The 21,873-nt window shown below is 40.4% G+C and overlaps 1 protein-coding gene across 1 annotated transcript; it reads left to right on the top strand.

Moving 5' to 3' along the window:
• The first annotated feature begins 11,633 nt into the window (after positions 1 to 11,633).
• On the top strand, positions 11,634 to 20,106 carry adra1aa (adrenoceptor alpha 1Aa). Its single transcript, XM_069683431.1, has 2 exons — positions 11,634 to 12,531; positions 19,565 to 20,106. Exons 1-2 carry the CDS (start codon positions 11,634 to 11,636, stop codon positions 20,104 to 20,106), a joined length of 1,440 nt encoding a protein of 479 aa, XP_069539532.1.
• The last annotated feature ends 1,767 nt before the right edge of the window (positions 20,107 to 21,873 follow it).

Raw genomic sequence — 21,873 nt, 5'->3', positions numbered from 1 at the left:
CGTGTTTTCGCCTGTGTGCGCACTGCGCTTGCGCATAGTGAGACGTCATTATTGGATATTTTAGGAAGCTCAAACTAACAGGAAAAGCCATTTCAAGTACGATGTAAGTTCAAAGTCGCTGTATGGAAATTACATCAAATCGAAGTTGTCAAATCAACTTAATACTGATGAATATTTTCTCTAACAGTGATCTGCACGGCCCCAGTTTAAGCACAAGAGGGCGCTGTCGAGTCTTATTAAAATGACAGTTCACAGTCAGCCGCGTCAGTGACACTGGTGTCAAGATTCATCCCTTTATGCGGATGTTCATTTCCTGAGTTGTTCTCTCAGACCAGCGTTATAATCACACTGTGTTCTCAGAAGATACAGTTTCTGTCTAGGCTGCAGATTTTTTTTATTATTATTAATTTGCATGTAACAGAAGCTGAGGCACACAGACAGACTTCCCCTGAAAGCTTTTTTTTTTTAGCTAGAGATGCAATCTTGAATATCACACAGAATATTTATCTCACAGCCTGGCATGCACATTTCACAAGACATAAAATATGAGCGCTGTCAGGGACATCTTGATGAAGATCGCATACAGTGATTTCTTCAGAAATGAAAAAGATAAGTTTCTCTGATTTCTATTTGCAACCATATTCATCTTCAGATGTTTTTGTATGCATTGTTATCTTTGCATGATGTTGTCCCTTCTCTGGTCATGTACAACAATAACCTGGCCTGACAAAACACACAAAATATAACATTTGCTGACAATTCCCCTGATATGAATAATTAAAGCTGTACTGGTAGGTGTACTGTCTTTTTTCCCTGTATTTTCAAATTGTGTTTTTCCACAGTCCCCTGCTGGTTGGTGGAAAATTGGACTGTCACATAGACAAATATAGACTCTTCTGCTGGTAAAATTCAGAAAGCTACCTGACCCTGAAGCTGCACAATAGTGGATCATTGTGATTCCAGCTTTCTGGCAGAGCCGTGCAGGTACAGTCAAGGATGAATTTCTAGAAATAGCCTACATCACTCCTTTCAAGATCGATAATAATAACGTAAATACATACTATTATCTGGTTGCTCGCAGCATCAATAGTATGTTGCCTTTAAAGTACATGTTGGCAGAGAAGAAGTCTCAAGTGATCATTTGAACACTCAGCGACCTTGACTGCAAGTCACATTGTTGTAGTTTAAGGCGCTGCTGCTTCTCTCTGGAGGGACGAAAGCCCTAAAATCATCTGTTTCTGTCTCCAATTCTTGTTTTGTTTTTCCCTGCATGTAATATGAATCACTCTGCATTATGCCGCACTGTATGTTCCCTCTTCTTGTTTAATATTCTGATGCATATTCACAAATAGATCCAAGCATCTGAAAGACATAATCTCTATAAATCTACCCTGAATGCAGCTGGATCTTTGTTTTAGTGGGGATTAAACTGTATTTTTTCTCTGTTAGTGGCCACTTTAAAATGCGTCAGCATTACAATCTGCCGTGCACAAATGTCGAGTGCATTTAGCTTGCGCATATAGGCCCGCTTTCCTTTTTTTCCCCATCAAATACACCACCTGTTTTTGCAGACATTTTGCATGTGCATGCTGACATCTTCACTGTACCTGTTACTGACAATAACAGAGGGTACACTTTGCCCTTTGCTTTATTAATGAAGCCTGTTTGCTGACACATGTCTCTCTGTGATGTGTGACCGCATGTTAGCTGCACTCATTAGCAGAAACCAACGCTGCATCACCAGTGCAAATGGTCTTTGCACACCAAATACGTCCTTCTTATCTACCCTGTTTCCTCGCTCCTCGCGTGGATGTTCAATACCGACAATCAAGGTCACTGCACAGACGGCTTCCCCTTTATAAGGCTGAATTTAGAAACATGGCATCCTTTATCTGTGATTTAGCCTTAGCGGATAAGTCTGCAATTATTTCACATTCATGAATGCAAAATGAAAGGGCTCAAAATAGGACCCCTGATGGATTAATCATCTGTGAGTGACCTTGCTGCCCTTTTGTTTGTTTTCAGACATTGTTTGGTTTCGGGGAATTTAGGATTTTTGTGGGATTTTCCTGTACAATATCTGTGCGATTTACCTCACATTACCAATAACATGCTGCTCAAGTAACATCTGGAGTTGTGATTTATTAATCAGATGAGAGGCAAAGACTGTCACCGGTCAGAGGGGGGGCAAAGTGTGTTGTCATGTTAGATAATCCCTGCTCCGAGACCACGATGCCGGCGCAGAGGAGCATCAGAACAGCTGGGCACACGGAGCCCTCCGGATGTGTGTGTGTGTGTGTGTGTGTGTTTGTAATTGTGCATGGTAAGAAGACAGCAGCAGCCCCCCCTCTCATAACCCCTGGGTATGAGCCTGAACAGTAAGAGAGCAGCATTTAGGCCATAATTAGAGTCCTGCTCAGAGTGGAGTTCTGTCTGCTGAGATAATTAGGTCTGTCTTCATTACAGCAATTGCAGATAGCACCACGACTGGAGCCCAATAAAAGGCCAAACCATTATACCACTTGAACATCATGCAGTCTCCATGTAGCTAAGCCTTTTTACTCTTAAACTCACCAGGTTTCTGCAATGATATAATGTGGCATCTGGGTGGTTCACAGGTGCTGATGAGCAACAAGCTTTTCAAAATTGGAAATAAGCAGTAAAGACTAACTTAATTTCTTTTTTTTTAGGCTCACCCGGGCACATGTGGAGGAAGTGGATGATTGAGGTGTTTTGCCTGCATATATTCTCAGATATTGAACCGATGATGAATAGTAATATGTATGTAGGTGGAATGTATGCAGGGATAAGGTACAGCCAGAGCTTTCACACTTTTATAATAAGCCAAGTTAATGCAAATGCTCACTGAAGGGCAAAGTCTGTCGGTCAACCCACTGCTTCAGTCCAAGAAATATCTTTACTATTGGATGGATTGCTTTTAAAATTTTGGTCTTCAGAGGATGAATCCCATTGACTTGAAGGGATCCCTGACATGTTCCTGGGTAATGCTTTATATTAAGGTCCTTGTCATAAGCATTTGTTAATAGTTAGTAGGTAATAAGACCCATATAAGTCCTTATAAGATGCTTATTATATATAACATTAAATATGTTAATAATACTATGTAAGTGCAAAATAAGTGGTTTATAAAACTTAATAAGGCACTGTTCTCGCAAGTAGCTGCAAAAAAGCATAATTAACTGTTGATAAGCACATAGATAATTGCTAATTACTGCATAATAAAGTGTGTATTAATCTTAATAAAGCAACTGTAAAGCTGAGTAAAGGCTTAACAATGGCATAATAGGTGAGTAAGACTCAATGAATGAGTATGTAATGGTATTATAAACAATTATAATAAACTTATAAGACTTTTATTAACGATCCTAAGCTGTCTAAAAATCATTTACAAGGTTCTTATAAGTGATTATATATTATATAATACTATTATTAACACTTCTTAACAAGTCTTATTAACATACATTTAATGTTAATAAGCATCTTATAAGGACTTATGAGCGTCTTATTACCTATTAACTAATGCTTATAACATGGACCTTAATATGAAGCGTTACCATGTTCCTGTAATGCTTCCACCTAGCCAAAGTTTTCCCCTATCCATTGAAATATCTCGGCATTTTCTGAATGGATTAGCGCAAAATTTGGTTCAGATATTCATGCTCCCGAGATAACGAGTTTAAATGACCAGGGCGATCCATTTAGCTTACTTCTGGTCCTATCGTGGTGTTAACATTTGTTGTTGTAGTTTAAAGGCTCCACACCTGTTGGCTTGATCAGCATGAAGTTTGGTACCGACGTTCATGTTCCCTGCAGGATGAATTGGAACAACTTTCGGCTTGTATCTTTCGTAATTCTACTTTTCCTTCAGCTGCTTTGATTTGGTTTGACAGCTGACTGCTGCAGAAAACTCTACAAGAGGAGCTTCATCCATCTCACTTTTTCCTCCAGTTTTTGAATTGGCAAACATTTTAGATCTTCTAAAGCTTTATTCCATTTCACTACATCGACGAGTTCGTTGCCCTGCAGCATAATGTTCCCTGTTTTCATTAAACAGCTCTGATGGTTTAAATATTTGCCTATTAATCTTTTTTGTAGGATTTTGTCAAAGTCAGATGCAGGAGCTGCAGAGGAAATCTCTTGATATGCAATTAAGGTGAATGTCATTGTAAATGCCAACATTAGTTTGAATGCTTGGCTCAGGTTAGTTGCCTCTATGATGGGAAATGTTTCTTCCAGAGCAGAGGTATTGATTTTAGTGTCTTTCAAACCCAGCAGCCCGCCTCACTGCACAGGCGGCTCAGACGGGTAATTGCTTTTCGAACAGGTCTTGGATGATAGACCCTAACCAGATGCAAATACACAGCAAAAAGACACAGGAAAAACATATGAGACTCATTTCGCTGCCTCGTTATTTTTGTCATTTTGCAAAATGTGGGATTGTTTCGCTGGCTTGCTTTCTAATGCAAATATAATTGTACAATAATTAATCTGTGTTTGTCGTAAATGTTTGTTTAGAAAGTCGTCTGTCTGTGTCAGTGCACGACAGCCATGTATGCACACTAATAAGATATCATCTCTGTGACTGTTACGGTTAATTTAGCGAAAACTGCTGCAGTCTTTTGTATTTTAAAGACTCTCAGTTTTTGACATTTGCTTTTCTTTTGCACTCAAATAAAAATGTCTACTTATATAACTCAGTGCTTTCTGCGGATGTGATAGTACTTTTTGACATTTTAGAAGTGTGCTTGTCAGTTTGCTTTGACACAACCAAGTAGATTTGTCCCAAGTGTGCACCAGCAGGTAGACAGACACCGAGTATTGTACAATCAAAGTCTGATCAGTGATCAAAGACGGACTCAACATCTCTCACTGTGAATCAGAAGCAGCTCCACGTACAATCCTCATACATGGCCCCAACTGGAAAACACAGAGTACACAAACTGGCTAAACCGAGGATTTGCCCACAGTGGTAAGAAGAGAACCAAAAAATCAATGTACCTTTTTCTCTTCTTGTGTGTGTGTGTTAGCATCAGTTCTGCTTCATCTGTTCATTGTAGCTTAATTGAAAAAAACAGAAGAAGCAAGTGCAAGACTAGGCGTTGAATAATAAAGTCCCTGGTGATATTGTGGTGCTAAATAAATTGCCTTTGACTGTTATGACTCACACATTAACAAATGTGTATTGACTGAGTTGCGCAACACAGACCAGAGAGTATAATAGGATTAGACCTATATATAAACATTGGGGGTTACTGTATAGGCTATTACGCGTTGATATGAGCATCAGTTCTTGAAGCTGTTCAAAGGCAATGACAAATTTAAGTATTTATATGAAGCAGTTATGCTTACTATATATTCAGTGTTGAAATGTGCATTATTTTTAAGTTATAATAATAGATATAAAGGACAGAAGAAGATAATGTGGTAAATATTTACAATACAGCTAGCTAACAGATATAAATACTTATTTATAGCAGTGGAATCAATAGAATACTTTCTGGATACCGGAAGTAGTGCGTAAGTACAACAGCTCAAGACAAAACCAGTCATCATGGTGTAATGACTTTGCCATTAAGAGGGATTTAGAGAATCAGAAACTTCCTGTGAGGAGTTTTTTTGATGGTTATGACACAGACTGAAATTAATTCTGATGTCTCCATGACCTACAAAAGCAAACCAGACTATCAGCGACAAGATTGATCAGTTCTGTATAGTTATTTTTAATGCCTGAACCTGCTGGCGGGGGGTAGGTGTCAGATGAAGCGATTAACTGCACGCTGCATTTTTTTTTTACATTTTCCAGGACCAAAATTTAAAGTGAGTGATACATATGACTGTAAGGATGAGATTGTTCTTAAAAAAGGACAGTCAGTTTTGTCCACAGGGGGCACCAAAATCAACACAAACTGAAAGTTACTTGCAGTAGCTTTAAGTACTTTAGATAAGATAAGCTTTATTGATCCCCCAAAGGGGAAATAGAGTCGTTACAGCAAAAAACAGGCAAATTAAATTAAGTACTCAGAGTAATAAAAAAGACAAAAAGTAGGAGGCAATAAAAAGATTAAAAAATATCAATAGTAAAAGTAACAAAATAATTCACACTTTTTCGACACTAATTCGAAAGATATTCAGGGGGGTTTTTTCTGCACAGAAAATAGTAGTAATTTTCAAATCAATCAAATCAATCAAAATCTAATCAAAATGTGTAGCATCATTAAAAAACAGAATAAGAACAAACTATTGCTGTAATATTGCGCAGAATTTTTGCATAGCATGATGAACTATGGAATGGAGAATATGTATAACTGTAGTATGAATGTTGATGATAGTTACAGTACAGTTATTACACTATAAAGAGGTGTTATAGAGTCTGACAGCAGTGGGGATGAAGGACCTGCGGTACCGCTCCTTCTTGCAGGGTGGGTGTCCAATGTCCAATTTAGTAGGGTTATTAGGTGGACTAATTACAAGATAGGCTATCAGTTAGGTTACTGAAATGGAGAAATGGAGTAACACTTTGAGGCTTAATTAAAGAAGAATCATGTTCGTTAGTAATTACGGCCTTTAACGAAGACTTTTACCTTCTGTGATATCAAGTTATATCAAGTGCCAAATGCATATAGGCTACCTTTACTCACAAACAATGTTTATTAGTGTTTTTTCTTATTACCAAACCACCTTTACGCTGACGTAATGGTGAAAGTACTTCCAAACAGTGTTTTATTGGTATCTAAGTACAATATGTTTCCTGTAGCAGGTGTATTTTTGTGCATCAATCTTAAGCATAACTTTTACTGACACTAAAATGATCAAACTTTCCCCCGGTGTACTCTTGTCCCGCAGTTTGACAGTTGGCAAAGTGAGAGACGCTCGTTAATGAAACATTTGTGAATGAAGAGCCATCCTGGGTGGACACTGACTGGTGGTGATGACGCACAGGGAGTGATGCTGAAGGGGGGATGAGGTGATGTGAGGATGAGGATGGTTGGAGAAGGGGGTGGTGAGGGGGTGTTACAGGGGGGTAAAGTGGTTGGAAGAGGAAAGCAGTGAGTCACTTGGTAGTCAACATCATCTGAAGAGACTCGGAGCACCTGAAGGTCGAGCATTTATAGCCCGCCGGCAGACGCGCGTGAGGGCACTCCGCGTGAAGCGCACTCGGCTTTTCCTCTCACTGTCTGCGAGCCAGCAATCAAAAAGCGTCTCCAAACGTGGCTCAGGCGAGACTTCAGGATGTGAAATACAGACCAAAAGTTGGGTGAGTGCCGGAAGATTTAATTTCAAGAATTCATTTGAGTAGATAGTTTATTAGTGTCTCTTGATTTATTGTATTTCACGTTTAATTTACCGGCGTCTTTGTTTGCTGTCCATGCTGGTAATCCAGCATCCAGATGTTGGATAAATCCTTTTGTTTTTCTAACCACATGAGCGGACTTTTCGGATAAAAAAAGAGAGATGTGTCCGAATTGAATTGTTATCTAATCCTAAATTGTACAGAAGTTGCCAAAAATAGTGTTGATTTAAATTTAGCCTTTAATTTTTAAAGTGATTTTAATTTATCTCGTCAAATAGGCGCTGCTTGAATATCTACGTTTCTGTTTTCAATCTGTGGGAGTTGCCTGTCTAAAAATAAGGCTGGGTCGCACTGATCTGTATGAAATAATAAGATGCTGTCTCTAAAATCGCATGGAAACTATTTTTAGAGATAACAATGTAGTTCCCAGAGTGTGTATAGCACAAAAGATGAACAATAAGGTCTCCAGTGACACCGAACTGTCCATCACGTCTCAGTCTTTTTATTAAGGTGGATGTCACTTTGTGGCAGGTGTCACATACAGTCCTGCACAGTGTCCCCAGCTTATAGAGCTGGGAATTACCCAGGACATCAGTGAGGAGGCTGAGATTACATCTGAGCCAGAAGTGATGTTTACTCCTGACCAATTAAAATAACTGCAGACACATAGAGGCAGCTTGTCTCCAGCTGTCTTCACATTATTGTGGATTCTTGTTCAACTCTCGGCAGCAGCTGCACATCCAACACATTGTTGAGTGTCTGCCTGGAAAACAGCCACAAAAAAAACATAAAAACATATATTTGCTGATTTGCTGTAGTGGAGAATCTTGCACCATAAAGGAGCTCCAACATTTAAATAAAACAAATTAAAGCCAATTTACTAATACCTGCTCTTGAGCAAGGCATTTAAACTGCAGCTACGTCATAATGGAGCTGCTTATGGTTTAGGGTCAATACCCTCTTTCAATGCACGCCACCCACTTTAGATGTGACTGACTCTGTATGAATATTAAACAGATCAGTGCTGGAGAAGAGCCAAACCAGAGTGCATTACTTTACTGCATCCCAGTCCAATTCCTGTACCAGACGTCTCCAACTCATACTGGAATTTGGTGCAATCAACAGGTCTTTTATCAGAAGTCTGGTGTTATATAAGCTTGTCTGTTTTAATTTATTGTTTCAGTGTTTTAATCAGGAGTTTAAGTCTAAGGATTACAAAGTAAGCGCTGAATGATTTATTAAATTAGGTCTGTCCGGCTCATTGGAAATCTTCTCAGACATGTAATTGGCTGAACTCTCAAGATAACTACTTCTAGTAGTTTTTTTAAATGTCTCTATTAAGAGTGGTTACAAGAATAAGATAAGTAATAATAAGGAGAGACAGAAAAAAGGGAATATCCGCATACATGTCTGCTACCATTTGCTGTATTGGTGACTCACCTTAAACACCTTTACTACTGAGCGAATAAACGGAGAAGAAGAGTAAATCGTGACCAAATCTATCCCACCAATATGACTCAGCTTGTCTTATAGCACATCCATCAAGTTTATTGTCTCCACTTGCATCACAGTATGTTTAATATAACAACAAACAACTTTAATTCTGCAGGACGTTATATATTTCAAGCTGAGGTAACTTAATCTCTCCTACAATGCAAAATGATGGCAGTGTAATGAGCTCCTGCAAGTCTCCTGTGGATAAACATGTGACTCTTACCTTCATAATTACCTCAGACGCACCCCCCCCCCTCTACTTGAGTGGGTAGGGGAAGCTCTCAGGTGCCGCGTTATGATGGCTGCTAAATGCAGGATTTGCCGCACTGTGCCAGCACGAGAGATAACCAGAGACATAAAAGTCTGTCAGACATGTTAACAGCTGTACAGTCAGTGTGCAGCACGGGTTTGCGGGGTGTGGAGGAAAAGGTCAGCCAGTGGTTAATAGTGTGGCGAGGCACAATGGATGAGGCGGGGGGGCTAAAGATTTCAGGAGACTGCATAATGCCATCACCCTCAGGACAAAGATACATACATACATAAATATATGCATACACAGATATACAGATACGTGGATGAGATATACGCAGTAGAAAAGAGGGCAACTCAGATGGACTTTTAATTTAGTCTCAAATAAAGCAGCTTAACTAAATCCTAAATACGTCAACATGTGCTCGCACTAGTTTTTCTAGTCCAATCTAATCCACGTTTGGTTAACGAAAATCCACAGTACAAATGTCAGTAATCTGCAGAGACAAGATTAATTTCACATCTGTCAAAGCCGAGGAGCTTGCATTGAACTTAGACATTGTTTTTCAGTCAAAGGACAGAAGATTCAAAATAATAGACTTGATTCATCAAAGTCAGAGGGAGCAATTCAGGCCAAAAAACAGCACAGCTGGAGGAGCAAAAACGTGACTTCTATCTGACTGAATAACAGGATTTCACCGTTATCTAATCTGTATTAGTGGAATAATACTCGATATTATTAAAAGCTAAGCATACCCAGGTGTCTTTGCATTGCAAAAATGTCGAGCAAACACTAAATCATATTAGGAAATATGCAAATGACAGTAGATGAGAGAATCAATACCACTCACAAATCTGTGGGTTGATCATTGAGCTAGAGCTAGCAGATTGTTAGCTTAACTTAACTTTGATCAAACTAGCCTGGCTCTGCCGAAAGTAAACACAATTTTTCTACTGACACTTTTAAAACACTGACACTTTTAAAACTCACTACACAAACAAAATAAACACATTTTATGTTGTTGTTTTTATCTTGTTGTAATAAAAATGAAGCTGAGCACGAGCAGGCAATTAGCTTACCTTAGCATAATGAAATCAGAGTGGAGCAGCTAGCCTGGCTCTGTCCAAAGGATAAAAAGATTTGCCTACCATCACCTAAACTCTCCCTAATTAAAATAATATTGTTTTGGTAATTTGTACAAAAAGCTGATTGTAAAACAATTTTGCATTTTACTGTTATAAGGGGAGTTAACCTGCTTTATCTGTATCTTGGCTAGGGATGGGCAGATTTTGTTAGCTTTGGACAGAGCCAGGCTAGGTGCCATTTCCCCGCGTTTACAGTGTTTATGCTAAGCTAAGCTAAGCTCATTCCCTGCTGACTTTAGCTTTATATTTAGTTTAGGAACATGAGACAATATTCATGCCAAGCTAAGCTCATTCCCTGCTCGCTATCAAAGAGCGAGTTAGCGTAATACTGAAAATGTCAAACTAGCTTCTCCTTTAAAACCATACAGGATTTAAGGCTCAATAATACTACACCTGTAGGTACACAACACACGTCGGTGAATGTCACACTTCTTATTGTTTTGACCTTTACTTATAATGTGATATAGATTTGTTTAGAGAAGGGATCACGAAGCAGGTCAGCCTTATGTCAGTGAAGCTCAGTTGTAGATCATGTAGCACCACAAAACGGCAATATGTGACTGTTTTAATTGAGTGATATGTGTCAGAGGATTCAGTAAAGCAGACAACTGGTCAGCCCTGGTATCAGTTTCTTAAGTCCGAGACCTCACATTGTGTTTGGTCGATAAGATGAATCTTTAGTCCCATCGATCTGGCAGCAACCATTGCTCAGACATTGTCTACTGTCTTGATAGATTTGAGCCGTGGTGAGACGGTAAAGAAAGAAAGCACAATAACGGAACAATAGACAGAACAAGGCTGAATGCTTTTGTGTTTTACTGTATGCGATGTATGTATGTCTCAATTGTCCCAAAGCATACTCTTCTGTCTCTCTTTTCACAGGCACTGGATAAATGTTGCTGCAGAAGAGCCCGGATGTTGATTACTGCTCACCTACCATCTTAACCGGAAAAGTGTCTCACTTCAAGAATAATTTAAGAAAAGCGTATTGACTTTTTGTTCCAAAAGCTCGGAGAATATGCGAACATTTATATAGATGTGAACACATAACCGTGTATCCCATCGAAAATGCATTTCAAACTGTGTTTTTATACCAGCTGCATAATGACATTTTCAAGATGGATTACCTGATTTCAGTGCAGTAGGATTTTTTTTTGCATATAATATACATATCTCTGAGTGATTCTGCATGCATCCCGTAGTTTTATTTTCCTTGATGCATTGCCAACATAATGGCACATTTGCCAGCAGCATCATCACTCAAATGATGTTGTGACAAGGCCGACTTAATGTGATCATTACTCTAATAGCTTCTATGAGAATGCCCTGATGTCCCTTTTCTCCTGTAGTGAACTTACACAGCCTGAGTGTGTGTTTCAGTCTGCGTTTGCTGCACTGGACAGTGTTGAGCATCAGCTAAGTATTTGAACAGATGGTTCCTGTGCCGGACAATATGACCCCAGCTCCTCCGACACAGAACTGCTCCAACTGCAGCCAAGTCTTAGTGCCAGAGCTCAACGTGGTCAAAGCCGTGGTTTTGGGCCCTGTGCTCGGGGTGCTTATTGTGTTTGGAGTCGTTGGAAACATCCTGGTGATCCTCTCAGTAGTTTGTCACAGACACCTGCGGACAGTTACACATTATTTTATAGTTAATCTGGCGGTGGCAGACTTGCTGATAAGCTCCACTGTACTACCTTTCTCTGCCATTTTGGAGATTGTGGACCGTTGGATGTTTGGACGGGTCTTTTGCAATGTTTGGGCAGCTGTGGACGTTTGCTGCTGCACTGCCTCCATCATGAGCCTCTGCGTGATCTCTGTTGACCGCTACATTGGAGTCAGTTACCCTCTGCGCTACCCAACTATAATGACTAAACGCAGAGCGCTGCTGGCAATATTGCTGCTCTGGGTGCTGTCCATCGTCATATCAATCGGACCACTGTTTGGCTGGAAAGAGCCGGCACCTGAGGACGAGACAATCTGCAAGATCACAGAGGAGCCGGGCTATGCTATCTTCTCCGCTGTGGGCTCTTTCTACCTCCCTCTGGCCATCATATTGGTCATGTACTGTCGGGTTTATGTGGTCGCTCACAGAGAGAGCCAAGGTCTGAGGGAAGGCCAGAAGACTGAGAAGTCAGATTCAGAGTGTGTGATACTGAGAATACACAGGGGAAACACAACTGTAACAGAAGACGAGGCCCTTCGCAGTCGAACACATTTCGCCCTGAGACTGCTTAAGTTCTCACGTGAGAAGAAGGCTGCAAAGACCTTGGGGATCGTGGTTGGATGCTTCGTGTTGTGCTGGCTGCCCTTTTTCCTGGTGCTACCCATTGGTGAGTATTGTTGAGTTCATCTTGTCTGTGTTCCTTCATTTTGTGAGCCAAATGATGCCCAGGAACTGTGTTTCACTTGTCTGAGAAAAGCAGTAGTTGGCAATGAAATCAACTAACATTATATAAACATGTCATTAAATATAATTTGCTGAAAAGATTATGGTTTTGGAAAAAAGATAGCACTAATACAGCACCTTTCTAGACCACTTAAAGACCTTTACTACATCTCACAGTTGTCCCATTTATACACTGATAACAGAGGCAGATAACCTCCCCATTGAGATCTAATCAAACTACTTCATTCACATACATCAATGGCTTTGCCTTCAGGTGCAATCTGCGGCTCAATATTATGCCCAAAGACACACTGACATGCATACAAGAGGAGGTGGGGATCGAACAGCCAATTTTCTGATTACTTGACGACCAGCTCTGCTTCCTGAGCCACAGACGTCAACATTTTGGGAAATACATGTATTCATGTTCTTGCTGAGAGTTAGACGAAAAGATTGATACCATTCATGTGAGCACTATAAAAATGAAGCTACAATAAGCAATTAGCTAGCTAGTGATTTGGATTAGCTTAGCATAAAGACAAGAAACAGGAGGGAACAGATAGCCTGATTATGTCCAAAGATAGAAAAAAACTTGCCCTCCCAAAAAAATCTCCTATGTGTAGTTGGTTTGTTCAATACTCACTAAAACCAACGAGTATACAACAAATTGTTGTTTTACCAGGGTTTATGTGCCTATGTGACTACAATATCCAAGTCTGTCGGCTTCAGACAGGCTGGTTGCCAGATTTTTTTTACCTTCTGACAAAGCCATGCTAGCTTCTTCCCCTTGTTTCCCGTCTGTATGCTAAGCTACATAAAGGTAACTTCCTAAAGTCTCCAGATTCAAATTAGCACGAGTGTGCATTAATGAGTGGTTTTCTCATCTTAACAAATTAAAAACAGGTGAATATATTTGATCACCTGCACTCACATATTTGAATCAAACCACTCTTACAAAGCTAATTCACCTCTGCATTAATTCATTTTACAGATACACTGGATGGTGGCCAGGTTTGTAAGTGCTTAGAAGCTTAATAGTTTGATCATGTTAATTGAATTGCTCCTCTGTGGGAGCGCACTGAGGTTACTATCATTCAGACGAACCTCCTGGTCTCTCGAGCAGCGTAGTAAATGCTTTGACTTGGCCGGCCAGGTAGACGCTCTAAAAATAGCATCTGTAAATCTTTTATCTCTCTTACAGCCTCCAGATCTCGCCTGTCTGTAAACAAAAGCCCAGAAATTCAGAGACAACCTCATGTTTCCAACACAGATCATTGAACGAAGTGTAGAGACAGTTCTCGGCTCCATTCTCTCGCTTGTGTATCTGTGATCTCTTCATCATAATACCAGTCTGCTGATGAAAAGTAAGCCTTCACATCGGTGTCAGACCTCATATCACTGTCCCTTCAAGAATCACTTAGCTTTATGAAGTAAAGGCTCGAAGGGAATACACCATGCTCGACACCCATGCTCTATTTTATGTGCTGATGCCGATATGGAGGGAATGTGAGTCGGAAATCCTAACCGCGTAGATAATATGAGATATGGCAAAGCCCACGAATTTCCCTTAGGGCTCTTATTTGTTCCATGGTCTCATGCTCGTAAATATAGCTGCTACCGTTTGTCTCAGGGCCTTTTCTGAGGGAGAAATGAGCAGAGCCTTAGTTTACCAACACTCCCTTTCAAATCCTGGAGTCAGGCTACATACCGCTGCCACACAAGTCTGTGGATAATGATAGATTTATCAATGAATCACTCAGCAGTTGTCTCATATCTCACTGTTTGATTTGGTTTTGGAATAAACATTATTTTGTCTTTAAAAATACATTGTAGAAATATGATCTTGTCAAACAAAAGGTGAGTTATTTCAGCTCTGTGTTTATATGTGGATTGTCCTCCTTTCTCCTTGACATTTAAAAAGTTATTCTTAGAGGCTACGAGGAAGTGTAAAGCAATCCACTGCTAATTTAAAGAATAACTTCACGGGGTACCGACAAGGTTCAAGTGCGGCTGTTTCATTTCTGCTTTTTTTAAGTTTAAAGTATGCAGATGGCAAGATGGGGTTACAACTTTGCTGCACCTGTAACCACACCCAATAGTAATGTTACTCCTCTTTAGAACAACAAAAGTCAGATTTTCATCTGTGTTAAGGTTCTCTTAAAGCTGCGTTTTTATGTGAACAATGGTTTAGATGACTGTGTGCAGCATGTGAAAGGTGTCGCTCATATTGCCAAACCCAAAGATAATAATCCCACATCTTTCCAGGTCCCCCTCAGCACTAAGCTTTTAAGATCATTATTGTAGTTTTCAGCTAAAAACCCTGAAATCCCACACTATGCTTTCTCACTAGCTGTAAACTGCAGAGAGAAAAAAATAGTTTGTTATCATACTGGAGCATTACAAAGCAGTTATTTGTTTGAAAAATTGGTGGAGACCAAAACATGCTTAAAAGCAGAGTGGAGATTAATTTGTCAGGTGGACAGAAAGACCATTCAAGTGAATGCTAATGCTAAAGCTAATACGTGCTAAAGTTGATGAAAATATGTCCATGCCGTGTTTTTAACTTGTTTTACTGACCCCAAAAGTCTCCTACTGCTACTTTACATTTAGGATATCTTAATATCAATGGCAATTATGTCATATTTCACAAATTGGCAGTAGTTGTTTCTGTAAAGTGTTTGCTATCTAAGCTAGCGAAGGCGGGACGCCAGTTTAGCTTTTTAACGGTTACATCGCGCGTCCCATGTACAGAGGCTCAGTCCTCAACGCAACGGCCCAAAGGATAAAAACATAATCTTCTAAAGCTAGGGAAGGCGATTTATTTTAGAAGCATGTTCTGTCATATTTGTCAATCAAAGGTTTGATCAGAAAAGAAAAACAATGTCTATCTGTGACGGTAAATGATTGAAAGACCTGCCTGCCTGTCTACCTGCCTATCTGAGTGAACTCTGCCCATGAACCCATTGTGCATAAGTGGATTATTTCACAAGCTAAAGCTAGCGTGCTAAAGCTAGCAAGCTAATTGCACAACAACAGTAGAGGAAGGTAGATGGATAAAGTTAGTGATGAATTCCATGTGCTGCGCTCCCCTGCCCAATGCTATCCTCTGCATCCTTCCTGCAATATAAGTGAAGCAGTGCACGAACATTTATGTATTTGGAAGAGTAGCTTTTCAAATTGTCTCAGTTAGATATGGCTAAAGCCAGCTCACTGTTGTTGGTTTCTATGGTGTTGCCTAACCCAGCTTTGAGGTCTTCTTTGCAAGGTGCCAAATTGTCACAGAATTTTGGTGTAAATTGCTACAGTTCATAACAGTTGGAGTTACACAACCATCAGATGACAACAGCCAGTGATGCATCATGATTTTGAACCCGACATTTAGCAAAAAGCTGCTATCAGAAATATGAATCTATCAATGGTACCAGCCACAATAGAATATTTCTTTTCAGCACAGCTGTGGATATAATGTGTGAGCTGTACAGCCAGGCTCAAAACAATTTGCTCACAGATTCTCTCCCCCTCGTCTCTCCATCCATCTCGATATCGCCGTCTCAGTTTTTGAAAGCCCACGTTTAGCTGTCGGCAACAGCTCACCCAATAAAGCATTTTTACAAGACAGCTTCCCCCTTCTACCTCTGAATAAAGCTGATAGCGACTGTAGATAGAAAGATTTACTGCAGACACACAATAGGTCAACCATTTAATTATTTGATTGTTGCACTGGCAGCTTCTGGATATGTGAGGAGTCACCCACACCTTCAGTGACAAACAGGCCTGCATGTAAATTGCCTGTTAAGCCATTTTCTGCTTCTACATTAACGATTCTCACTCACGCTCTCTGCTGTGAATCCTTCCTCTAATCAAAAGCTGCCTAATTCATGGCAGCAATTTTAATAAATCCTTAACCCTGATGGCAAGTACGGAGCTTTTTTTTAACGGAAACTGGATAAAACAATTAAACTAAATTGTCTCAGGGGCATGTAAATGACTTTAATGGGTTGTTCTCTTAGTAGCTGCAGATTTCAAATTAACACAATCTTTGATGCAACCGATACCGGAGCAAGGCTTCATAAAATGTAATCTAAATCATTTTAGCAGATTTTTTTTTCCTCTAGCAGATTGACAATTTCTATTTTTAATGCATCTCAATAACTTTTGCATGAAATGCCAGGAAATTTGGGAGACATCCATGTCCTCAGAGGATGATCCCAGCTCAAGTAATCTCCTGATATATATCCTCTAGTGCCACCTCATATTTTCTTATTTATAAGACATGGATTGGCATAAAATATTTTTTATATATATTGCCCGAAGCACTGTTTCTGTTTCTCTCCTGCTTCTTGGCAGGTAGCTGTGTACCAGTGAAAGGTAAACACAGTTGAAATCAGTTTGCATACGTTGCTAGCTAACTCAAAGAGCCAGATGGCAGAGAGGACAGCGTTTACCTCATGGAAATATTGCCATTATTTTTGGGGAAATGGACAAGAAAAACATCACGGTGAAATGTAAGTTGTGTCTGGAGGATAAGTGCTTGTCAGCTGTGAAGAGCTCAACTTCTGAAGTAACATCTGCAGCTCCGCAACACTGGTGGGACTAATCGCCTGTGTGGTATTGTTGTCTTTGAAACAGCTGTGCCTAATATGAGAGTTGACAAAAGGTCATATTAGTCAGTCAAATGTTAAGACTGCAAAAGCCCTCTGGAGTGAAACACTGTGATCCAGGGAAGGCGTGTTTTCATGTGGAGAGGCAGCTTAGTTTCGACATGAGAGCTGCAAATATTTCTCTGCACCTCCTCGTTGGCCCACAGAACAGGACTGGATAACACTTAGCTCTCAGAGTGCTACTTGGCTTAAACACCAAGCAGTCAACTTCTGCACTAATGAGGTGGTGCAACATCAGGGTTTCAGGGCTTGAGGGGTTTTTCCATTTCATTTATTTTATTCATAAGGCACATTTAATACTGCTGCAGGACACACAAGAAATATATAAAACAACAACACAGTCAATTTGCAACAGGAGAGCTTAAGCTGCAGATAAGAATGTTTCAAGGCAACCCAGTCTCTTAGATGTTATGAAAGTATAACATATAGACTTTGTTTACATGAACAAAAATATCAAAAACTGGTTGTAGTTTGGTCGGGTTTAGGCACCAGAACAACTTTTTTTAGGTATAGCAAAAAGCCAATCAATCACCCAAACAGTCAAATGACATCTACTCTGCTGTTTACACCCTTGATAGGCATCACCAGTGTCTAAGTATTAAAGGCCCCAGGTGATAATTCTCGGCCACCGGTGTTCAATGCCCACCGCAGTGTCTTTTTTTGGCTGCAGGGGTTTAGTACGAGCTGTTGATCATCTATTTTCAGCATCAGGTGTTGAGTGTCGCTGGAAGGTAGCACTTGCAAACACAGGGCCTTCATTTACCATTGCATTTATAGCTTTGAGAAGAAATGGGAGCGTCTCAGCTAACATAGCATGTGTATGCTAATTATGACAAGAATAGCAAACCATTTTGTAACTCACCATTAAGTTAGCGACTGAAATTAATAATTTTCAGATTGCAGTCACAATGCTTCCTCTGCTGATTCTGACTCAGAGGACTCAAAGTTATAAACTGGACCACGCTGATTGTCACGTGCGCTGTTTGTGTGTGCGTAGCCAAGGAGATGTCAATCAAAGCATTAACTGCCACGCCTACACGGTTTAGAGAAATGGTTTTAAAAAGGTATTCTAATTATTCTCACTCTGAATATTGTAGATAGCATATATGAATATGTACTATTTCAGGGGTGTGAATGATGATCCAAGGTGGCGTTGATGGCTGCCTCTGTGTATATTTTTATTCTACTTATTACTTCTTTTTATTCTACTAATGTGTTTATTGTTCTGCACCAAAACACCAGGTCAAATTCCTTGTATGTGTAAAGGTACTTGGCAATAGACTTGATTCTGATTCAAGCTGAAGTCACCATTCAACTTTGACACAGACACAAACACCTTCTCCTGGGTGAAAGGCCTGTGTTTGTTAGCAAGATGACGTTAGCAGTGTTTTTAATTTCCCTCTGCTTTACTTTAACATTCAACCGTACCAGTACCTGTGAATCTGTTTGTTTTTTTAAAATTATATTTATTGTACTTTTTTCAGTAATGACAACACAACAGATACACATTTAAAGGTCTACACACTTTAACAAAGTAAAGAGCAAAACCAAACAGAAAATAAGAAAACAAAATAACATGTCACGGGTCTTATGTAGCAATGATATATTATAAGATATCATCTTTATGTGTTAAATCATGTTCTCAAGTGTTCATACATCTTGGTTGCTGACTTTCAAGATATTTAATATATTTTCCCCATATTCCAAAAAAGTAATAAGTCAGTTCTCCATGGCTTAACAGTTGGAAAGACTTTTAAACCAATGTCCAACTGTAGGTATCTCAGTGCTTTACCAGGACGTTGCAATACAGTGTTTAGCCTGAAGTGAGTATAAAGTAACTACCTGAAAGTCTCACTCAGGTGGAAATAGTCCAATGATAAATGCCTGAGGGCGAACAGGCAACCCAACAGAGATAATATTAAAAAAGTTTGTGTGACCTTTTCCAAAAATTGCTTAATTTTCGCGCAGCTTAAAAGACTGTTGAATGATGTGCCTTCTTCTAGGCCACATTTAATACATTGATCAGGATTATCAAAGCCATGCTACAGTGGAAAAAAAGGCTGATTTGGCAGCCCGAAGTTAATTGCCTCGTCTGACACCTACCCCCCGCAGTGGTTACAGGCTATAAAAGTAACTATAAAGATATAATCCATCCTGCACTGATGGTCGTGTTTGCTTTTCTACCTCATACAGAGGCATCACTATTAATTTCAGTCCATTTCATAAGCAGCCAAAAACTCTTCACAGGAGCTTTAATATATCAATTCTCCGTTTGCTGTGTTGTTAATAACCCCTGTGTTTATCATGTCCCGACAGGCTCCATGTTTCCAGCATACAGACCTTCAGACACGGTCTTCAAGATCACCTTCTGGCTCGGTTACTTTAACAGCTGCATCAACCCCATCATCTACCCCTGCTCCAACCAGGAGTTTAAGAAAGCTTTCCAGAGTTTACTGGGAGTTCACTGTCTGAGAATAACTCCCAGATCACACCATCACAATCTGAGTGCAGGTCAGGGTCAAACGCAAGGTCACAGCCAGTCGCTGTCTCTGGGCCTGGACAGCAGGGGGGGTCCCTGTCGCCTCAGTCCCTCCTCCTCCATGGCCCTGTCCAGATCCCCCTCCTCCAGGGACAGCAGGGAGTGGAGGGTCTTCTCTGGAGGCCACGCAGGCGGGTCTGGACCGTCTGAGACGAGCAGGGACAAAGTGGCCAAACTCTGCAGTAAAAGCTTTCACCGGACCTGCTGCTGCATCAGCGGCGGGACTCCCCCGCAGGAATCAGACTGCCCCCAGCCCCCTCCCGTTCCCACCATTAAAATTCACCAACTGTCGCTGTCGGAAAAAGGAGAGCCCGTATAGCTACTGTAATCCTTCATCCATTAGTCATGGCTGCCCTTTCAAGGTCACGGATGAGAATATGTTTCCTTTTGCTCTGTTCACATCAGGAAGGATGAGCTTCGTTGGAACAGTGGCCGCTTTGAAATGTGTGAGCTTTAATATCATCCTGTGCTTTGTCCTGGATTTAAGAACTTATATATTGAAAAAGACTATTCTCAATCCTTTTAAAGATTTGGCTTGTGATAGAGGAAAGTAAAGAAAACGTTCATCGGACTTGTAGAAAAAAGACCCTGTTAAGACTCCCCTGAAGTGGACAGAAAGAAAGTTCTTCAAGAGACCAAAAGATGTTTAAATGTTTACATATTTTATATAACAGAAGAGCAGGACAAATGTGTACAAATGTATAAGGAAAGTTTTATATATTGCATGATTTTACCAAAATGCTGCTCAGTGGTGCTCCTGTTGTCCAAAGTTTGCCTATGATGCTGTTCCTGTTGTCAAAATATGGTTTGTGTACGCTCTGTACACATCAAAAAACAAGGGACCTTGTGTACTTCCATGTCACATTACAATAAATTTGTATGACATATTCCTAACAGGGGATTCATGGGGACATTTATGGACTCTAGTTGTTTCCTTTTGGTTGATTCACTAAATATATAGCCCCTGAAAACGTCTATTTCATCTCTGCACATTCCCACAATATCATGTACCTCCGAGCTGTGCCAGATGGATGTCTTAATATACTGCTGTGGAATTTTAACTGACCTTGTGGTTGCTGACCTCAATCCTGCCCGGCCCCCAAGCCTCTTAAAAAATCCACCAGATTTAGAGATGTCAGGCAAAGTCACACACATTCTTCTCTCAGGCCGTACGCTTTCTTCACTTGTTTTTAGTTGCCATCCACAAACAGAACCTTTATCTCTGCTTCTCTAAGATCCTCTGAGTGTGTGCTGTTACCAGTGCAAAGGTGAAAAACTGAGTGCGCTGAGTGCGAGTTCAAGACTGCAAAGTGTCTCTCTGTTTACGCAGAAGCATCAAAGGGCAAAAGGACAAACCTTTGCCAACTCTATTGATTTATTTTCCCCTTGCTACTCCTCCTGTAGCACCGAGATGTACTCTCCTAGTGATGGAGGGAAGAGATGCAGCGCGCATCCTCGAGCCAATCTTTGCGTTTTAAGTTCAGTCGTGGAAGTGAAGTGGACAGCTCACCCACAGGGGAGGCACCCGGCAGCGCAGTGAGAGTGCTCGTCTGCGTCCGCGTTGTCATTGACTAGCGTGTCTGTGAACCTGTAAATCACACCACCTCTGCACGGATGCCATTAGCGGAGGAGCTAGCAGCCGCAGCAATAAACTACAGATGGCACAAATGACCTAATTCACACCTCCCTTTCTATTGTCTCCCTCTATATAGAGAGTGGTTAGATTATGAGCACAACCACAGCCGATGAATACCTTTGTGCTGTGCTTTATAAAGACATATCATCCCTGAATGCAGCAGCATGTCATGCATACCATAATTAGATCTGCAGCAGTGCAGGAGTTAGATATAGACTGGAACAGAGCAAGAGCAGCCCCCATGTACTTCATCAACACGGCCCGGTTTTAAGTTTTGATGACGACATTTTGTTTGTTTAAAGATTACTCTTCTGAGCCACGAACTTTGACCCCACATGGGAATAAATACAATCATGAACGCTTAAGTTTCTAAATTTATGTTCATGATGATTTTGTGGTGACGAAAAATCAATTTGGGGATTGTGGTCTCATGGTAGTCTTGTCTGTGTT

This window comes from Semicossyphus pulcher, unplaced genomic scaffold (assembly GCF_022749685.1).
Source record: "Semicossyphus pulcher isolate SPU_LCO1_2020_fin unplaced genomic scaffold, fSemPul1.0.p SCAF_6, whole genome shotgun sequence".
Lineage (NCBI taxonomy): Eukaryota > Metazoa > Chordata > Actinopteri > Labriformes > Labridae > Semicossyphus > Semicossyphus pulcher.
This window is presented reverse-complemented; position numbering and strand designations above follow the sequence as displayed.